Here is a 16,219-nt window from a genome sequence, read left to right as displayed (position 1 = left end):
CTGATTGGCGCTGAGGGCAGTTGGGCTGTTTTGAGTGAAAGACGAAGTCCGGGTCCTTTGTGGGGAGGAGATTCTTGTTCTGAAGGTCAGCGGAACTTAACAGTGCTTCGAAGGTCCAGTGTGCCCAAGGTGGGTGTGTCTGGGCCTTGGTCAGAAGTTCAGCTGTGGACAGTGTTCTCTGTAGTGTGATTGACTGCTTCAACTATGATTTCAGTGTCCTGCCTCAGGGCTGGTGTGTGTGTGTGTGTGTGTGTGTGTGTGTTGGTACATGATCTTCTGGATGCATATAGAGACTGCAGATCAACTTTAAATTCTTCCCCAGGTGTTAGCCAGCTTCAATTCTCAGATTCTTCGAGGTGGTTGGTCAATGAGTTTTTGGGAACTTCCTGTCCTTCCTCTCCCAGCACTTGGATTACAGCATAAAGCACCAAACCCTTCTTTCTAGAAGGTTCTGGAGAGGAGCTCAGGTTTTCATGCATAGCAAACACTTTATCAACCGAGTGACCTCTTCAGTCCTCATTTTCATATGTGTGTATGTGTGTGTGTGTGTATATATATATATATATATATATACACACACATATATATACATATATATGTATATGCACACTATGTCTATCTATTTATATGTTTGTTTGTTTTTTTTCCAAAACAGTTTCTCTGCTTTGGCTGTCCTAGAACTTGTGCAGTAGGCTAGGCTGGCCTCGAACTCACAGAGCCCCACTTTGCCTTTGCCCCCCAACTGAGTAAAAACATGTACCACCACTACCTGACCCTCTTTTTGTTTTCTTGACTAGTGTGGAGATTGTCTGAGGTGGGTGGGCTGCCAGAGGATGGATCATCATGAGTAGCCAGGTAGGGAAGCCAGCAGGCCTTGCCGAATCCTTGGGTGCTAAGACCTGGGGTCTGTGCTGTTCTCAACACATTGTGGTGAGATGAATTTGGCTGAAGAGGAGGGCTTATGCCGGGAGACGAGATGGTTGGTTTTCTGGTTACATTCATCCTCTGGTTACTCAAGTCCTAAAGCTGGCATTGCTGGGAAGGTTTTTTTGTTTTTGTTTTAAGACTCAATTGGCTTTCAGAGAGAGAGTTTATCCTAGATAATCAGGGTGGACTCCAGAAGAGAATGGAGCTTTCCCAGAAAACAACAGTTCTGCCTGAGGCCTGCAGCTTCAGCCTATACCCGAGAATCCCAGCTGGCCTCTCCTGGTGGCTTGCCCTTACAGATCTCACTTAGACTTGCCTAGTATCGCCTGGCCCTTAGCCCACAGATCTCTCACAATAAATCTAGTAGTATCTGTTTCCTGTTGGTGTTGTTTCTGTGGGTGATCTGGATGAGCACAGAAGGAGTGTCAGGTCACTGAAGCAGAGGACAGCAATGGCTTTGCCATATTCTGAGAGGTGCTAAAGCACCCCCCCCAAACACACACACACACACACACACACACACACACACACACACACACACACACAGTCCCCATGTCATTCTCCAAGTTCAAGGAGAAGAATGGAGTCAACCTCATTGCTGAAACAACGGAAGGACGCTTTTCATCCTTTAGTGTGAGGGTCAAGGCAGAGTTGGCAGCCCCCTTCTCCCAGTTTTGGTTCTTAATTCCTCCAGCCTGTGAAGCACCTGCCAGCGTGAGTCAGAAGACTAAGCCAGCGCAGGCAGGCACACCGTCTCAGAGTGCTGTGAGGGCTGTCGGGGCTGCCTATGAGGACTAGCCCTGAGCTGCCAAGGACCCCCTTAACTCCTTCAAGGACTGACTTCCACCCTCTGTGGGAGTCTGTGGCAGAGGCTAGTCTCCATGTACCAGGCATTTCTGGGCCAGTGGCTAAGTGAGTTTTGGTTACTTTTTTTGGGCACCAATTTGTACAAATATCAGCAGGCCAACAGAGTCAGTCAATGTATATGTGATCCAAGATTATCTTTCTGAGGGTGCATCTGAAATTCACGATGTCAGTGGGGTGAAGAGTCTGCCACCCTGGGCTCCTTGTGGTGGAGGAAGACTTAAGGCACTCATGTGCCCCGGATCATTCTGTCAGAAAACCCTTGTTGTACACCAGGTCCACAGCTGTTTGCCGCTGTATTTTATCTCTCGTTGTATGCTGGCTAACTTATGGTTTTGACACAGCAGTCCTGGTTGGCCTTTGATTTTCTGGGTCCTCGGAAACTTTTTAGGGGAGATAAATACAAGGAGAGAAATGTAATGACTGTCTCCCCCCACAAAAAGCATAATTTCTTTCTTAGAACTACATATTCTGTCTTTTTGTTTGTTTGTTTTTAGTTTGCTTTGGTTGTTTGTTTGAGATAGAGTCTCACTTTGCAGTCTTGGCTGGTCTGGAACTTGTTAATGGAGAGACCAGGCTGGTCTAAGAACTCATAGAGATCCGCCTGCCTCTGCCTCTTGAGTGCTGGGATTAAAGGTGTGCACCACCATGCCCGGCTTCATTCCCTGTCTTAATGAGACTTCCTTCCAGGTTTTAAAGAGAAGCCTCCCCTCCCCTTTAAGGCCCTGTCACATTAGACCTCCACTTATTGCAGTGGCTCTCTACCTTCCTAACGCTACGACATTTTAATACAGTGCCTCATACCGTGGTGACTCCCAGCCATAAAATTATTTTATTCGTTGCTTAATAGCTGTAATTTTGCTACTGTTATAAAGCATAATGTAAACACCTGTACTTTCTGATGGTCTTAGGCGACCTCTGTGAAAGGGTCCTTCAACCCCCAAAGGGGGTCGTGACTCGCAGGTTGAGAATCTCTGATTTATTTATTCTATTATCTCTGTCTGATATTCCCTCACATTTAATCATGGTCTGGAGGCCTCTCATGCAAACAAACCTCATTCCCAAAGGCAATGATCTCTGTGTTAGCTTCCCCTTTCTTCCTTTCTCATTACAACGCTACTTCTGAAGCTATGAGACTCTTTCCTTTGTGTTTGCTTTTGCATCCCGTTTGTGACTGGGAACATGCTTCACTGCCTTCTCAAGGCTCAGGTTCTCTTCCAAAATCCCCCAAACACCCTGTAACCTGCCCTTTTTTCAGGCGATGGAAATATTCTAAAGAGATTCTCCTGTCCCTTTCTTTGAGGATCAGACTTTGGAAACAATGGACTCTCAGAAATTAGAGTTTCCTCAGGAACCTCCTCCTGAGAACAGACAGGGCTGAACCTGGGGGAATCCAGAGGAGGAATAGTCTCCAGAGAAGCATTTACATCCTGTGACGTGACCTTTCTGGAGAGACTTGGAGCTGAGGCCGGGGTGGGCAGAGATCACTGCTGCTGGACTGCATGTAACTCTGGCTTTCTATTTAACCCGCCACCCTCACGTCAGGACCCCAGTCCCCGGCGGGGTTGGGAAGGTCACTGGATCTCTTTGTCTCTCTTTCCACTCTGGTCACATTAATAAATCCCCCCTTTCTGCCTTTCCCTATTAATTTGGCTCATTTAATTGGCTTATTGAGGACAGGTGACCAGAACAGGCTCTGCGGCTCTGCCTCTCTCTCATGGTCCTCTTACTGGCTTGTATTTTGAAGTGGTATCCTCACGACTATTACCATTTCCTTACTAGAAGAATCTTTACTCCCCACTGGAGCAGCACTGATCATTGGTTACTCTGTTTGACATATCTCAAACTGAACTACCAGCAAGCCTCTCTTTTCATCTTCATCATTTTCCATGGTTCATAATTTGGCAAACCGCTTTTATTACAAAGGTCTTTTCTATGAAGTGGAAGACTCAAAGCCACATAAGAAATCTCCCTGGAGAACCCTGATTGCTCTTCGGGCTGATGAGGGAGGGGGACTTGGTCGGGGGAGGGAAATGGGAGGCGGTGGCGGAGGCAGAAATCTTAACTAAATAAATAAAGATAAATAAAGAAACACACACACACACACACACAGAGAGAGAGAGAGAGAGAGAGAGAGAGAGAGAGAGAGAGAGAGAGAGAGAGAGAGAGAGAGAGAAATCTCCCTGGAGAACAGTTCTTTGATTTGTTTGATTGAAATCTGGGACTGGCCTGGTGCTGAGGAACAATACTTGGTTATTGTAGTTGAGATCTTGTTTGTTAAGATAGAGACTCGTAGGTGTGTCCTGTTCCGTAGAGGTGGACTTGACCAAGTCTGGTTACACTTCACTGGTTTGGGTACATTCTGTGAAGATCATTACCCATCGTTCCCACCTTTGTATCCCACCCGCTGTTTCCTTGTGGCCTTCGCACACATGAATTAGACCATGGTCCCATTTGGAGAACACAGAGTGAGCCAGCCAAGGGCACTGTTGTGCCTGCTACGGGTTTTGTCAGCTTGACGCAAGTTAGGGGTATCTAGGAAGAGGAAAACTCCGATTGAGAAAAGGCTTGCATCAGATTGGCCTTTGGGCAAGGCCGTGAACATCTTCTTGATTAATGATTGATGTGATAGGCTCCAGGCCACCTCTGTGCATGGGGCTGCCCCTGAGCACCGTTCTGGGTGGTTCAAGGAAGCAGGCTGAGTGAGCCATGGGAAGCAAGCTAGTAAGCAGCATTTCTCCCTATCTCTGCTTCAGCTGCTGCCTCCAGGTGCCTGCCCGGACTTCCCTTCATCCTGGACTGCAAGCTTTGAGGTTCTTTGTCCTGCCATGCAGTAGAAAGGCACCTTCCTGGGATTTCTCTTTCCTTCCACATGAAACGAGCTTATTGGGCCGACTCTTCAACACCCTTCATTTCCAGTCTGCTTGGTGCTATGATTCTAAGTGTTTCTTCTGGCACAGCGCCAGAGAGACACAATCTGTCTCAAGACCTGTTTCACACATGGTGGTTTTCCTTTACACTGAACAAATTCAGGCATGGATAACTTCTGACCATCGGTCAGCCACGCACAGAACTGCAGGAGGTGACAACTGTTGGTCTCAATTTGCAGATGAGGAAACTAAGCCTCGGGGAGTGTGAATCTGTTGCCTGAGATACAACAACTTGACAAGAGGGAAAGCCAATCCCTAGCTCAAATCTGACTCCAGTAATCACCTTTCTCCACAGTGAACTCACCATCCTTTTATTTAAAAAAAAAAAAAGGGAATAGCAACAGTATCTACTTTCCAGGGCTGCAATAAGGCTAATTGTGGAGTGTAACTCATGTATTGTCTCTCATATAGCAGCATCTAGCATGCAATAACGTCCAGCAGCATCTAGCATGCAGAAATGTCTAGTGTGCCGCAGCATCTAGCATGCAGCAGCGTCTAGAGTGCTCAGAACTGTAGGTGTTGCTTTCCTGGGTTGCATTGTGATGGAGCCGTTTTGAACTGACAGTGGATGGATCATGTGGTCGTAAGAAAGGGGTCACTGCTCCATAAGTGAAGGTCTCAATTTCTTTTAGGTCCCGTCTGCAGTCTCTGTGTGTCATCTTTCGGAGCGAGATCCGTCACCATCTTCAGTGGCTTCCTGGTGGCTGGAGGCCTGATGCTGAGCAGTCTTGCCCCCAATATCTACTTTCTGTTTTTTTCCTATGGCATCGTCGTAGGTAAGGAACCTGGCCCCCATAAGACTTCCAGCTCCGCACCATTTCACTGGTGTGTTCTTTTTATTAAGTTAATCTGAGGAGGGAACACCTCACGTTCACTGACTACCTCTAAAAGTTGTTACTTTGGGAACTATCTGCCCATTGAACCCAAGCGCTGGCAGAGTTAACCACATTAAATTTTGTTGTTGTTGTTGTTCTTTTAGGATTTTATGTGTATCAATGTTTTTTTTTTTTTTGCCTGCATGGATGTCTGTGTGCCATGCATATGCCTTGGTGACCAGGGAAGTCAGAAGGGAGCAAAGGAACACCTGGAACTGGAGTTACAGTTATGAGCTGCCATGAGGGTGCTGGGAAATGAACCTAGGTCTTCTGGAAGAGCAGCCGGGGAGAGAGATGGCTCTTACTGCTGAGCCATCTCTCTAGCCCTAGGATAAACACATTTAACAGTCCCCCCATGCCCCACTGCAGGGAACAGGGAGAGATTTCAAGCTTTCCTCTCTATATTTCTGCAAGGAAAAGTGAGACAGGAGGAACATAAGCTCAGATGTTCCTGATGTTGGTCACTTCTCTCTGTTTGCTGCTGGGACTTCAGCACCAGTGGGCAGCGGAGTTTCAGTTTGTGGCCAGTACCCAATCCAGAAGTTCCGGTTGACATCTAAGATGGGATTTTTAAAGATGAGGTGTGAGAGTGAAGAGGATGGCAGAGTGGGGTTGCTTGATGAAGACTTACTTAGTAACAGATGACTAACGAGCCTGGACCATGCAACAGTTCGTGAAAATCCCCTTGTAATATACTGTATTTAAAGGTGTTTGATGTTGAAAACCGCTAGGCCATGGCCATAGGAGTTCCAACCTGGTTCTGTTATTTTAATTATGCAAATGAGATGATGCCCTTTTCTTGTATATTCACCTTAGCAAACGTAGTACCCTTAGCTTCTCCCCCAGTCCTCACTTAAATGGTTTTATCATCAAAGTCAATTATATTTTTTTCTTCTTTTTCGTTTTCTTTAGTCAGGGTTTCTCTGTGTAGCTTTGGAGCCTGTCCTGGAACTCGCTCTGTAGACCAGGGTGGCCTCGATCTCACAGAGGTCCGCCTGCCTCTGCCTCCCGAGTGCTGGGATTAAAGGAATGCGCCACCACCGCCTGGTTGTTTTTCTTCTCTTTGTGAGACAGGGTCTCACTATGCAGCGTTGGGTGGTCTGCCTCCTGAGCGCTGGGATTAAAGGTGTGTGCCACCAATTCTAGCCGAAGATGGAACTGGTTCTCCTGGCTGTGCAGTTGTGTCGAGCGACTGTGATGTTGGGTGGGTTGCGTTTGTTTTGTTTCGAAGCGGGATCTCCTTATGTGACCCAGTCTGCTCTGAGTTCTAGATCTTCCTGGCTCAGTTTCCCTGGTTTTGAGATTCCATGTTTGCGCCACCATGTCTGGCTACTAATTATGATTTTTAGTATTGCCTGAGGCTTTTTCTTTACGGATACAGTCTATGACTGTATATGCCATAGACTCTATTGAAAAGGACAAGCGAATACCAAGACAATGGCCGCTTTCAGTGCTATATTCTAGGTACGGATGATGCATGTTTACATTTTCAATGTCCTTTAATCCCATGTGATTGTGCTAAGTGTCAGAAGCGAGAATCCAAGAGTCGTGGCGCTGGTCATCCAGGTAGAAGGATGGACTTCTCTGTGCGTAACTGGCCCCACAGCAGAAGCAAGGGCACCGACAATGTGAAGCCAGTGTCTGGTGCTGGCGTACTGTGTGTCTGTGCAGAGAAAGGATGCAGGGGTGGCCATGTGATCCAAGTCTCTAGGGAAAGGTAGGATGTGGTCAGTGGATGGTCACTGGAAGAGAATTGAGGGTAGTGGAAGACACCTAGAGCCTAACATTCAGACTGGGATGCGGTGGGTACAAACAGCAACCTTTTAAAGAGTCAATGTGTGTGTGTGCAGTGCCTGCAGAGGCCAGAAGGGGGCATCATATCCCCAACAGCCAGAGTTCCAGGTGGTTTTGAGATGCCTGGGAACCAAACTCAGAATCTCTGGCAGAGCTGCTAGTGTCCCAGCCCCCAACAGCTGCCTTTCCTACATGTTTTTGTTGTTGTTTTGTTTTAAGGAATGCATATGTCACCTAGGAAGTTGCAGATATGTCAAAGCATCTGTTAGAACCCCAGTGGGGACACAGTGCGTCTTCTGTCATTTTTATTGCAGAAGCATAGAGTGATGTGTGCCACTAGGCAGCAGCTTATTGTGCTGAACGCTCAGGGAGCTAGGGGGAGGTCAGAGTTCAGACGAGAGGTGCTGGGATGAACTGGCAGCAGGTGGTGGATTCTTTGAGCTGTGGGTGTGATAAGGGGCTTAGACTCTGGCTGACTCATACATCCCGCTGCATAGCTGCAGGAGAGTCTTCCAGGATCATCTGGGTTTATGCAAGGATTGAAGAGCGTGGCAATGGGAATGCATACAGCTTCGGCAATGATGAGTGTGCTTCAGGAAGTCTATAAAGGGGAGAGAAAGAGAATTATTGAAGTTGTTCCCAAGCAAAAATCCTTGGCTATGGGAATCTGTCCTAAGGTGGCCATGGTCCAGAATGAAAGTCTTGCTGGGCAGAAGTCCTTGTTGGCAGTGCTTTTTGTGTGTGGGTTGCAGGGTCATTTGTGAACGGCTTGGCAGCTCTTTCTCTCAGGGGTACGTGTCCCAGATCCCGGTCTTCATACTCTTCTTGTTTGTTTGTTTATTTATTTATTTATGTTTTATGGCTTGATAAGAATGACTCCATTTTGATTCCATTTTCTCAGAGTGGGGTGATACAGAGAGAGAGAGAGAAAGAGAGAGAGAGAGAGAGAGAGAGAGAGAGATTCTGGAGTTGATGTCTCATCCAGATGTAGATGATCAAGCACATTCTAAGTGGAATAAACACTCATTAGGCCACAGAATTACATTTTATGTTCACTTGTTTAAGCAAAAGGAACAGTGACATGCCACTTGTGAGTTCGAGTGTTTATGCCTTGAATACTCAGCAGTACAGGCCTTAAAAAATTCATCTGTCTCTTCATTGTACATGGGACTGCGTCACATAAGAACAAGTTCATATTGTATTTTACACGTTCCCTTCAGCCTCCTCTTCTTCCTCTTCCCTTCCTACCAGCCCCCCTCTCCTCCCTCTCCCATCAGTCCCCTAGACAGTTGCCCTAAACTCTAGAAGCCACGGAGGAGAGAAAACATGATGTTTCTGACACTGGCTGAATTTGCCTAAAGGTGGTTATTTGATTTTGAAATTATTATGCTTCTCAGGAGTTTGCTTCCTGCTAGAATTTGATCGGAGGTGCCCGGCTACCAGAGAAGGCTTTAAGACAACAGTTTGGAAACTTTAGCGTCTTGGAACTTTTAAATTTTCTTCCTCGGGACTCTAAGGAACTTCAGATGATGTGGAGCGCACATTTATTTAGTGTATTATGTTTTAACATATTACATATAAAATATAATACATTTGCGGCTTGGGAGATGCTTTTTGGTTTTTCGAGGCAGGGTTTCTCTGTGTAACATCCCTAAGTTGTCTTAGAACTCATTCTGTAGACCAGGTTGGCCTCGAACTCACAGAGATCTACCTACCTCTACTTCTCAAGTGTTGGGATTAAAGATGTGCGCCACCACTGTCCAGCAGCCCTTAGATGCTTCTTACTCCGATCAAGTTGAGTCAGGATTTTCCACCTCACTCTGGCTTTCTAGGAGACAATGTTCTCTGTGTCTATTTGCTCAGCCTGCTGCAATGACTGGTTTTTGACTGAAGTTACGTGAGAAAAATACAGACCTTCATGCACCAAAAAAGTATTTGGAAAAGGAAAGCATTTTCCTTTAAGATTTATTTTATTTTAAATTCCATGCATCTGTCCTAAGTGGCTATGTGCTCATGCATGCAGGTGCACACAGTGGCCAGCAGAGGGAGACAGATCCCCCATAGCCTGAGTTGGGCAGTTGTAGTTTGTCTGATGTGGGTGCTGGGAATTGAACTCAGGTCCTATGCAAGAGCAGTGTACCCTCTGAACAGCTGAGCCATCTCCCCAGCCCCAGAGAAGGGCTTTGTTGGTTTTTTATTCAAGTAACTATAGATATTTTTTTTTTCTTGATACCATTGCAAAACGGTAAAAAGCAAATTCATAGAAGCCAAATGAGACAGACGCTGCTGGAAAACCAGCAACTGGTACCAGATTTCACCGGTACTCACAGAGACTGAAAGATAAAACCAAAGAGCTAGAGACCTGAGATATAGGCATGATTAAGTATTTGTTTGTTTGTTTGTTTGTTTTTCAAGACAGGATTTCTTTGTAGCTTTGGAACTTGTCCTGGAACTAGCTCTTGTAGACCAGTCTGGCCTGCCTGCCTCTGCCTCCTGAGTGCTGGGATTAAAGGTGTGAGCTACCACCACCCTACATGTTTCTTCTTCTTCTTTTTTTTTAATTATTCTTTTGTACCTCAGAAATTGGGCAATTTCTATTTTTGCTTGACTCTGGTGTTAAGGCGGGTGAAGAAAAATGCTGCTTCTCAGATATCCATTGAATCCCCAACACTGACAGAGGAGTCTGGGGACTCTGATGTCTAGGCAACAGGTTCCACAGCTTCTGGGTGGGGACCCTTCATTTTCTTCTTCTGCATTGAAGCTGTGCACCTGTCTAAACTCCTGCTGTCTTCTTACATGCAGGTCTCGGATGTGGCTTGTTATACACTGCGACAGTGACCATCACATGCCAGTATTTTGACAGCCGCCGGGGCCTTGCGCTTGGCCTGATTTCAACAGGTACCTTTTCAAAATTAAGTACAGTATAGTCACAAGTTAACATTTTAAATAGAGCAAAGAGGTGTGAAACATGTGTGTGCAACCAGCCTCTCCCCAGCGGCCAGTCAGTCAGAAAGCAAAGTGGTTCTTTTTTTTTTTTAAATAGCACTCCTAGAAGGAAAGTTTATTTTCTACCATAAATATAGGAATAGCTCTCAAAAACCCCGAAACCCAAGCCAGGCAGGGGTGGCACATGCCTTTAATCCAAGCACTTATGTAGCACAAATAATAAAGGAAAAAATGGTAACTCTCCACAGCAGCAGAGCCTTTGAGAGGTCAGGTGGTAGAGCATGGGACTCTTAATCCCAGGGTCATGGGTTCAAGCCCCACGTTGGGCACCAAAAGTAGAATGATAATAAAACCCAGAGACAGATATTGAGGTTCTGTCTGAAAACCAGAAAAGCAGAGCAGCCAAGCCATTAGAGAAGTCTTACCTCTACCAGGGCTGGGCAACTGCAGACTATACAGACTAAGCTTTTTCCCTTCCTATTTTATATTCCCTCTAGTGCTGGGATTAAAGGTCTGAGCCACCATCACCTGGATTTGTTTCTGCATTGATCTTGTGTATGTAGTTCAGGGTGGCCTTGAACTCACAGAGACCGGCCTGTCCCCCAAATCCTGGGATTAAAGGTGTGTACCACCACTGCCTGACCTCTAGTGGTTTAGCTTTGCCCTTCTGATCTTTAGGCAAGCTTTATTTATTTAAAAAAAAATTCACTATACACTTGGAAGGCAGAGGCAGATGGATCTCTCTGAGTTTATGGTCAGGCCAGCCTGGTCTACAGAACAAGTTTTAGGACAGCCAGAGCTACACAGAGAGACCCTGTCTCAAACAACAACAACAAAATAATCACCACAAAACTCAAACAAACAAACAAACAAGAAAACCCCCAGATCCATAAATGACGGACCTGAGTACTAGACCTCAGAGTGATGGCTGCTGAAGAAGCTTCTAGTTGTTCCCCGGTTGTCTGCAGCTCTCTGCAGAAGAGCGGTCGGATGAAAGCGTCTGCTCTGGGAAGAAGGAAGGACGGGCAGGAAACAAGAGCTGCAGCCACTGTCAGAGTCCGAGGTCAGCCTTACCACGTAGTGAAGCACAGAATCCCGCCTAAAGCCCTGCTCTCTGAGCACGTCTCACTCACCTGGCTACACATCCAAGCCATACACACTCTAATAATTAACACATGATAGCTGAAGGCGTAAAATAGCATATAAAAATATATAGATTTTAAGCCCTGTGTGGGAGCCTATATTTTTAATTACAAAGGTCTGGGCCAGAAGATTTGTGACCATGGATTCAGCCTTGGCTATATGTAGTGAGAACCCTGTCTCAGACAAACAAAGAAAAACATATGTAAGTTTTATATATAATTTATGACCTCCTCCAGGTATGTTGGGGGTTCATGTTTTAGATGGATTTAAAAAAACTTCTAAGGTAGTATCAGTCTCTGTGACTGATATTATAGCAGTCTATTTAGGGCAGTGGTTCTCAACCTGCAGGTCTTGATCCTTCTGATGGGTTGAAGGACCCTTTCACTGGCTTACATATCAGATATATTTGCATTATGATTCATAACAGTAGCAAAATTACAGTTATGAAGTAGCAATGAAAATTATTTTGTGGCAGGGGGTCACCACAATTTGAGGAACTTATTCCACAAGAGAAGGAAGTGTTTTTATTTTAAATGGAAAATGGATTTTTTTTCATATGATATATTCTGTTTATAGCTCTCCCTCCCCCTGGTCATCCCAGATCCTCCCTACCCACCCAGATCCACATCCCTTCTTGTTCTCTCCACCCAAGAAAAAAAAATAAAAAATCATAAAACAAGACAAAATAAAACAAACCTGAATATGACAAAATAAGCAAACAGAAAAACAAAGCGCCAAACAAAAGCACGAGAAGCTCTTGTAGGCACAGAGACAGACTTGTGTGCACAGAAATTCCCTAAAACACAAAATCAGAAGTCATAACATAGAACCAAGAGGCCTGTAGGGTAAAAAAAAAAACCCAAAAAACAAACAAAAAACCAAGTAAGCCCAGGCAAAGCATTAGGAGACAAATAAACATAAAAACAGAAAGAAAACACCTCCGAAAACATCACTGGGTTCGTTTTCTGTTGGGCATCTACTAGAGAAAACCAACTTTCCATTTGGAGATAGCTTCCGGATTAGGGAAGGGGGCTTGTGTCCACGCTCATCCCTGGAGACGTGTTCCTAACGGCCATCTTTCCAGCATCCCGGAGCTAGAGTTTGGTCACTCACTTGCGGGTTGGTGTCGGACTAGGTACTTCACTGCTCAGTGTTTCTCTTTTCTGCACCGTAAGACGGGAACAGTGATATCAGACATGACACTCGGTTATTGGCGCTGTTGAGGCACGCGTGGTCTGTAGGATGGTTAGGGATTGTGTCCGTGACCAGAATATCCTGCTGTGTCCAAATTTACTGATGCCAAAGACACTGGACATTTCCTGCTGTTGTGTGGCTCTGGCTTGGCACTCAGTCTGGAGGGCAGAGAAGAGGGGGTGCACTGTAGCCCAGCAAATCAAAACTGCAATACCCATGGGCAGTTCATCTGAAGGGTCTCTATTACCAGTTTACTAATGTAGAGCCAGGCATGAAACACCCTTCATCTCAGGAGATCACAGAGAAGCAAAATCTTAGTAGTTTTTCCAAAAGAAACCATGAGTCAATGCCTTGACACATAACCCCCTAGTAGAAAGGGGTAAAACGTAGAAACATAAGCATATTATAAAGGTTTTAGCCTGACCTGGTGGTGCCACGGCTGCGGGCCCAGCACTTAGGAGGCTGAGGCCGGGTAGCTGAGTTCAAGGTCAACTCTGAATCCTTGGGGAAGGGGGGGGGGGACAACACCTGTTTCAAAACTAACAGCAACAAACCCCTGAAGGTTGTGGACTGTGATCTTTTCGGTGGTGAGTTGGGATTAGAAAACAGCCCTCTCCTCCAACCTGCCTCACGCTCTGCTTTTGTACACTGCATGGTTTTTCTATTTTTAGCCCATTTTTAAAAGTGAAAAGAACATTTCATAATGTGTGAACATTTGGGGAAACTGAGTGTCCATAAATAGCCATGCTGTCTCATGTCTGGTGTTTCTGTGTTTCCTAGGGAGAGCTGAATACCGGGGACAGATGGGCATTGTATGCTTACGGTGTCTTAGATGCTTGCCTTCTGTCCTCTTAGGGAAAAGCCTGAAACAATGGGTATTGATGAGCGAATTAGTGCTCGTGCGTGTCTCTTACTGTTTAGGTTCCCTAAACAGTAATTATTTTTCCTCTCCGTAGTAGTTCAAAATCTAGACTGGGATGAGAGCTTAATTAGTGTTTTTTTCTCACTTTGCTCTGTATGTTGACTATTTTTTCAATTAAGATGTTCTTGTAGACGATTAAAAATTAGAGCTTTGCATTTTCAAAAAAAAAAAAAAACGCTGCGAGGAAACTCTGAAATCGGTTCCCATGACCCTGGAGAATCGTCACCTCTTTCTAAGTCATGGCCACGTGCTCATGGGACACAGGCAGAGATTCAGGGTTTGCCTTGCCCCGTCACACGGCATATTGTAGCTGTTAATAATTTCTGCTGAAGTAATTGGATGTATTTCAGGGTAGGACAGATGAACTCTGTTGGTGAGCAAAGGCGATTTTCAAGATCAAGGCAGAATGCAGTACCTTAAATTGCATTTTGTGTGTGTGTGTGTGTGTGTGTGTGTGTGTGCATGTGTGTGTGTGTGTGTGTGTACATGCGTGTATGAATGTGAGCATGTGCAGCCACTTGCCCCAGCTCAGGCAGAGGTCATGGAAAACTTGCTGAAGTTGGTACACCTCTGCCAGCCAGCATGTGAGTCAGAGACACTGAGCTCAGGCTTTCAGGTGTGGTGGCAGGTGTCTTTCTCTGCCGATCCAGCTCTCTGCCAGGAAAACAGAACTTTTAAAATACCAAGAACGTGTTCAAGGTTCTAGAGACTAGCGGTCAAAGAGCATGACCACTTTTCAGAGAATCCAGGTTTTGGTTCCCAGCATCCACATGGCAGGATGTAACTATCGCTATGGCAGTTCCAGGGGATCCAATGCCCTCTCTGACCTCCTTAGGCACCAGGCACACACATGTGTGCACATGCACACATGTGTATTCAAGCAAAACATCCGTAGACACTAAATCTAAATCTTTTTAAAAGTACACGTTTAGGGTCTAATGGTGTGACGTCTTATGAGAATTTTTGTCGCATGGCACACTAGGTAGAAGTCACAAACAAAGCGTTCATGGTGAAGACACAGGACAACAGTCTTGAGGTTGCCCATTCTGCTCCCTTCTTTGTTTTCTGAACCGGGTTTAGCTGTTGGAGCACACACCACTTTTCAAAGATAGGGGAGAAATTTGTCTATTATTTTTATCTTGCATATATGGGTGTTTTGCCTGCATGTATGTCTGTGTATTGCATTCCTACAGTGCCTGAGGGGACCAAAGGGACCTCGATCCCCCTGGAACTGGAGTTACAGGTGGTTGTGAGCTGTCACCGAACCCAGGTTCTCTGCAAGAGCAACCAGTGTTCTTAACCGCTACATCATCTCTTTGCTCCTGGTTATAATATTTTTTGATGAGATGAGTTTTTAGAGTATGGATGTTATGATCATCCAACTCAGAATTTTAAAAAATTAGCCTGTTTACATTTTCCTGCTGTTTCATATGTCGTTTCGCAGGGATACTTAAATTTTTTAAATGCTCAATTTTTAAAAAAAATGAAATAAGAACCCAACAAGAACAGCATAAATTAAACAGCATCGCGGTGTGCTTAGGGAAATAGATGCTGAAGAGGAGGCATTTGTCCCTGTGTGGTTTATAAGCCAGCATACTATAATTGAAACACTCCATCAAATCCCATGTCAGCCTCTTCCCATACCAATGCACTAAGAATATGAATCACAATGATTCAGCAATAAATTTAAATGATCAAACCAGTATTAATATCCTAAAATTAATCTACAGCAGTCATCTTTAAAATGGAATGTAAAGATTTGCTTTCACGAAGACAATAAGACATAGTACAGAGCACAGAACATAATAAATGTAAAAGGTAGTCAAAGATAGTGTTCGGTAGGACTAGAAGGGCCAGCGAGATGACTCAGTGGGGAAAGCCTATGCTGCCAAGCCAGATGACCTGAATTCAAGTCCTGAGACCCACGTTATAGAATGAGAGAAGTGACTCCCAAAAGTTGTCTTCTGATCTACACACGCTTGCGTGCACACACACGCATGCACACACACATATACACACATGCACACACATGCACGCACACACCCACATGCACACACACATACACACACATGCACACACATGCACGCTGTGGAAAGTGGATGGCTGTATAAAATACACACTAAACAAACAAACAAAACTGTAATTAAAAAAATTTTGAAATAACTAAATTCCATGGGTTCCTGGAGTCAGGCTGACTGAATTATATTGGTTTACGACTTTGAGAACTGTGGTAAATTTCTCAAGCTCTCCAGCCCTTATTCACACCACCTGTAGATTGGGGGTTATAGTAGGATATACTCAATGGAACCATTAAAAGTAATAAATGAGACCACATATCCAAAGTATGCAACAGGGAGCTGGAGAGATGGCTCAGAAGATAAAGGTATTTACGGCTCTCACGGAGGACCCAAGTTCAGTTCCCAGTACCCACATCAGGCAACTCACAGCCACCTGTGATCGCAGCTACAGGGGATCTGGCCTTTGTGGGTGCCCACTCCACACAGAGACACATACATATAACTTAAAAATCAGATAAATCCTGGCAGGACTGGAGAGATGGCTCAGTGGTTAAGAGCACTGGCTGTGCTTACAGAGGACTGGGCTTTGGTTCCCAGCACCCACGT

The 16,219-nt window shown here is 45.2% G+C and overlaps 1 protein-coding gene across 3 annotated transcripts in view; it reads left to right on the top strand.

The window, feature by feature from the left end:
- Nucleotides 1-16,219, top strand: part of Slc16a9 (solute carrier family 16 member 9) — a 37,752-nt gene that overhangs the window by 17,284 nt on the left and 4,249 nt on the right. The window contains exons 3-4 of one of the 3 annotated variants that reach the window (XM_075980014.1): nucleotides 5,354-5,497; nucleotides 10,193-10,288. The exons of 1 other annotated variant lie outside the window; for it this stretch is intronic. In XM_075980014.1, coding sequence (XP_075836129.1) covers nucleotides 5,354-5,497; nucleotides 10,193-10,288 — 240 coding nt within the window. The remainder of the gene's footprint in view (nucleotides 1-5,353; nucleotides 5,498-10,192; nucleotides 10,289-16,219) is intronic. One more of the 3 variants, XM_075980015.1, reaches the window with a different exon arrangement.

This window comes from Microtus pennsylvanicus, chromosome 7 (assembly GCF_037038515.1).
Source record: "Microtus pennsylvanicus isolate mMicPen1 chromosome 7, mMicPen1.hap1, whole genome shotgun sequence".
Lineage (NCBI taxonomy): Eukaryota > Metazoa > Chordata > Mammalia > Rodentia > Cricetidae > Microtus > Microtus pennsylvanicus.
The sequence above is the reverse complement of the archived record's forward strand: the minus strand, read 5'-3'. Positions and strand labels throughout refer to the sequence as shown.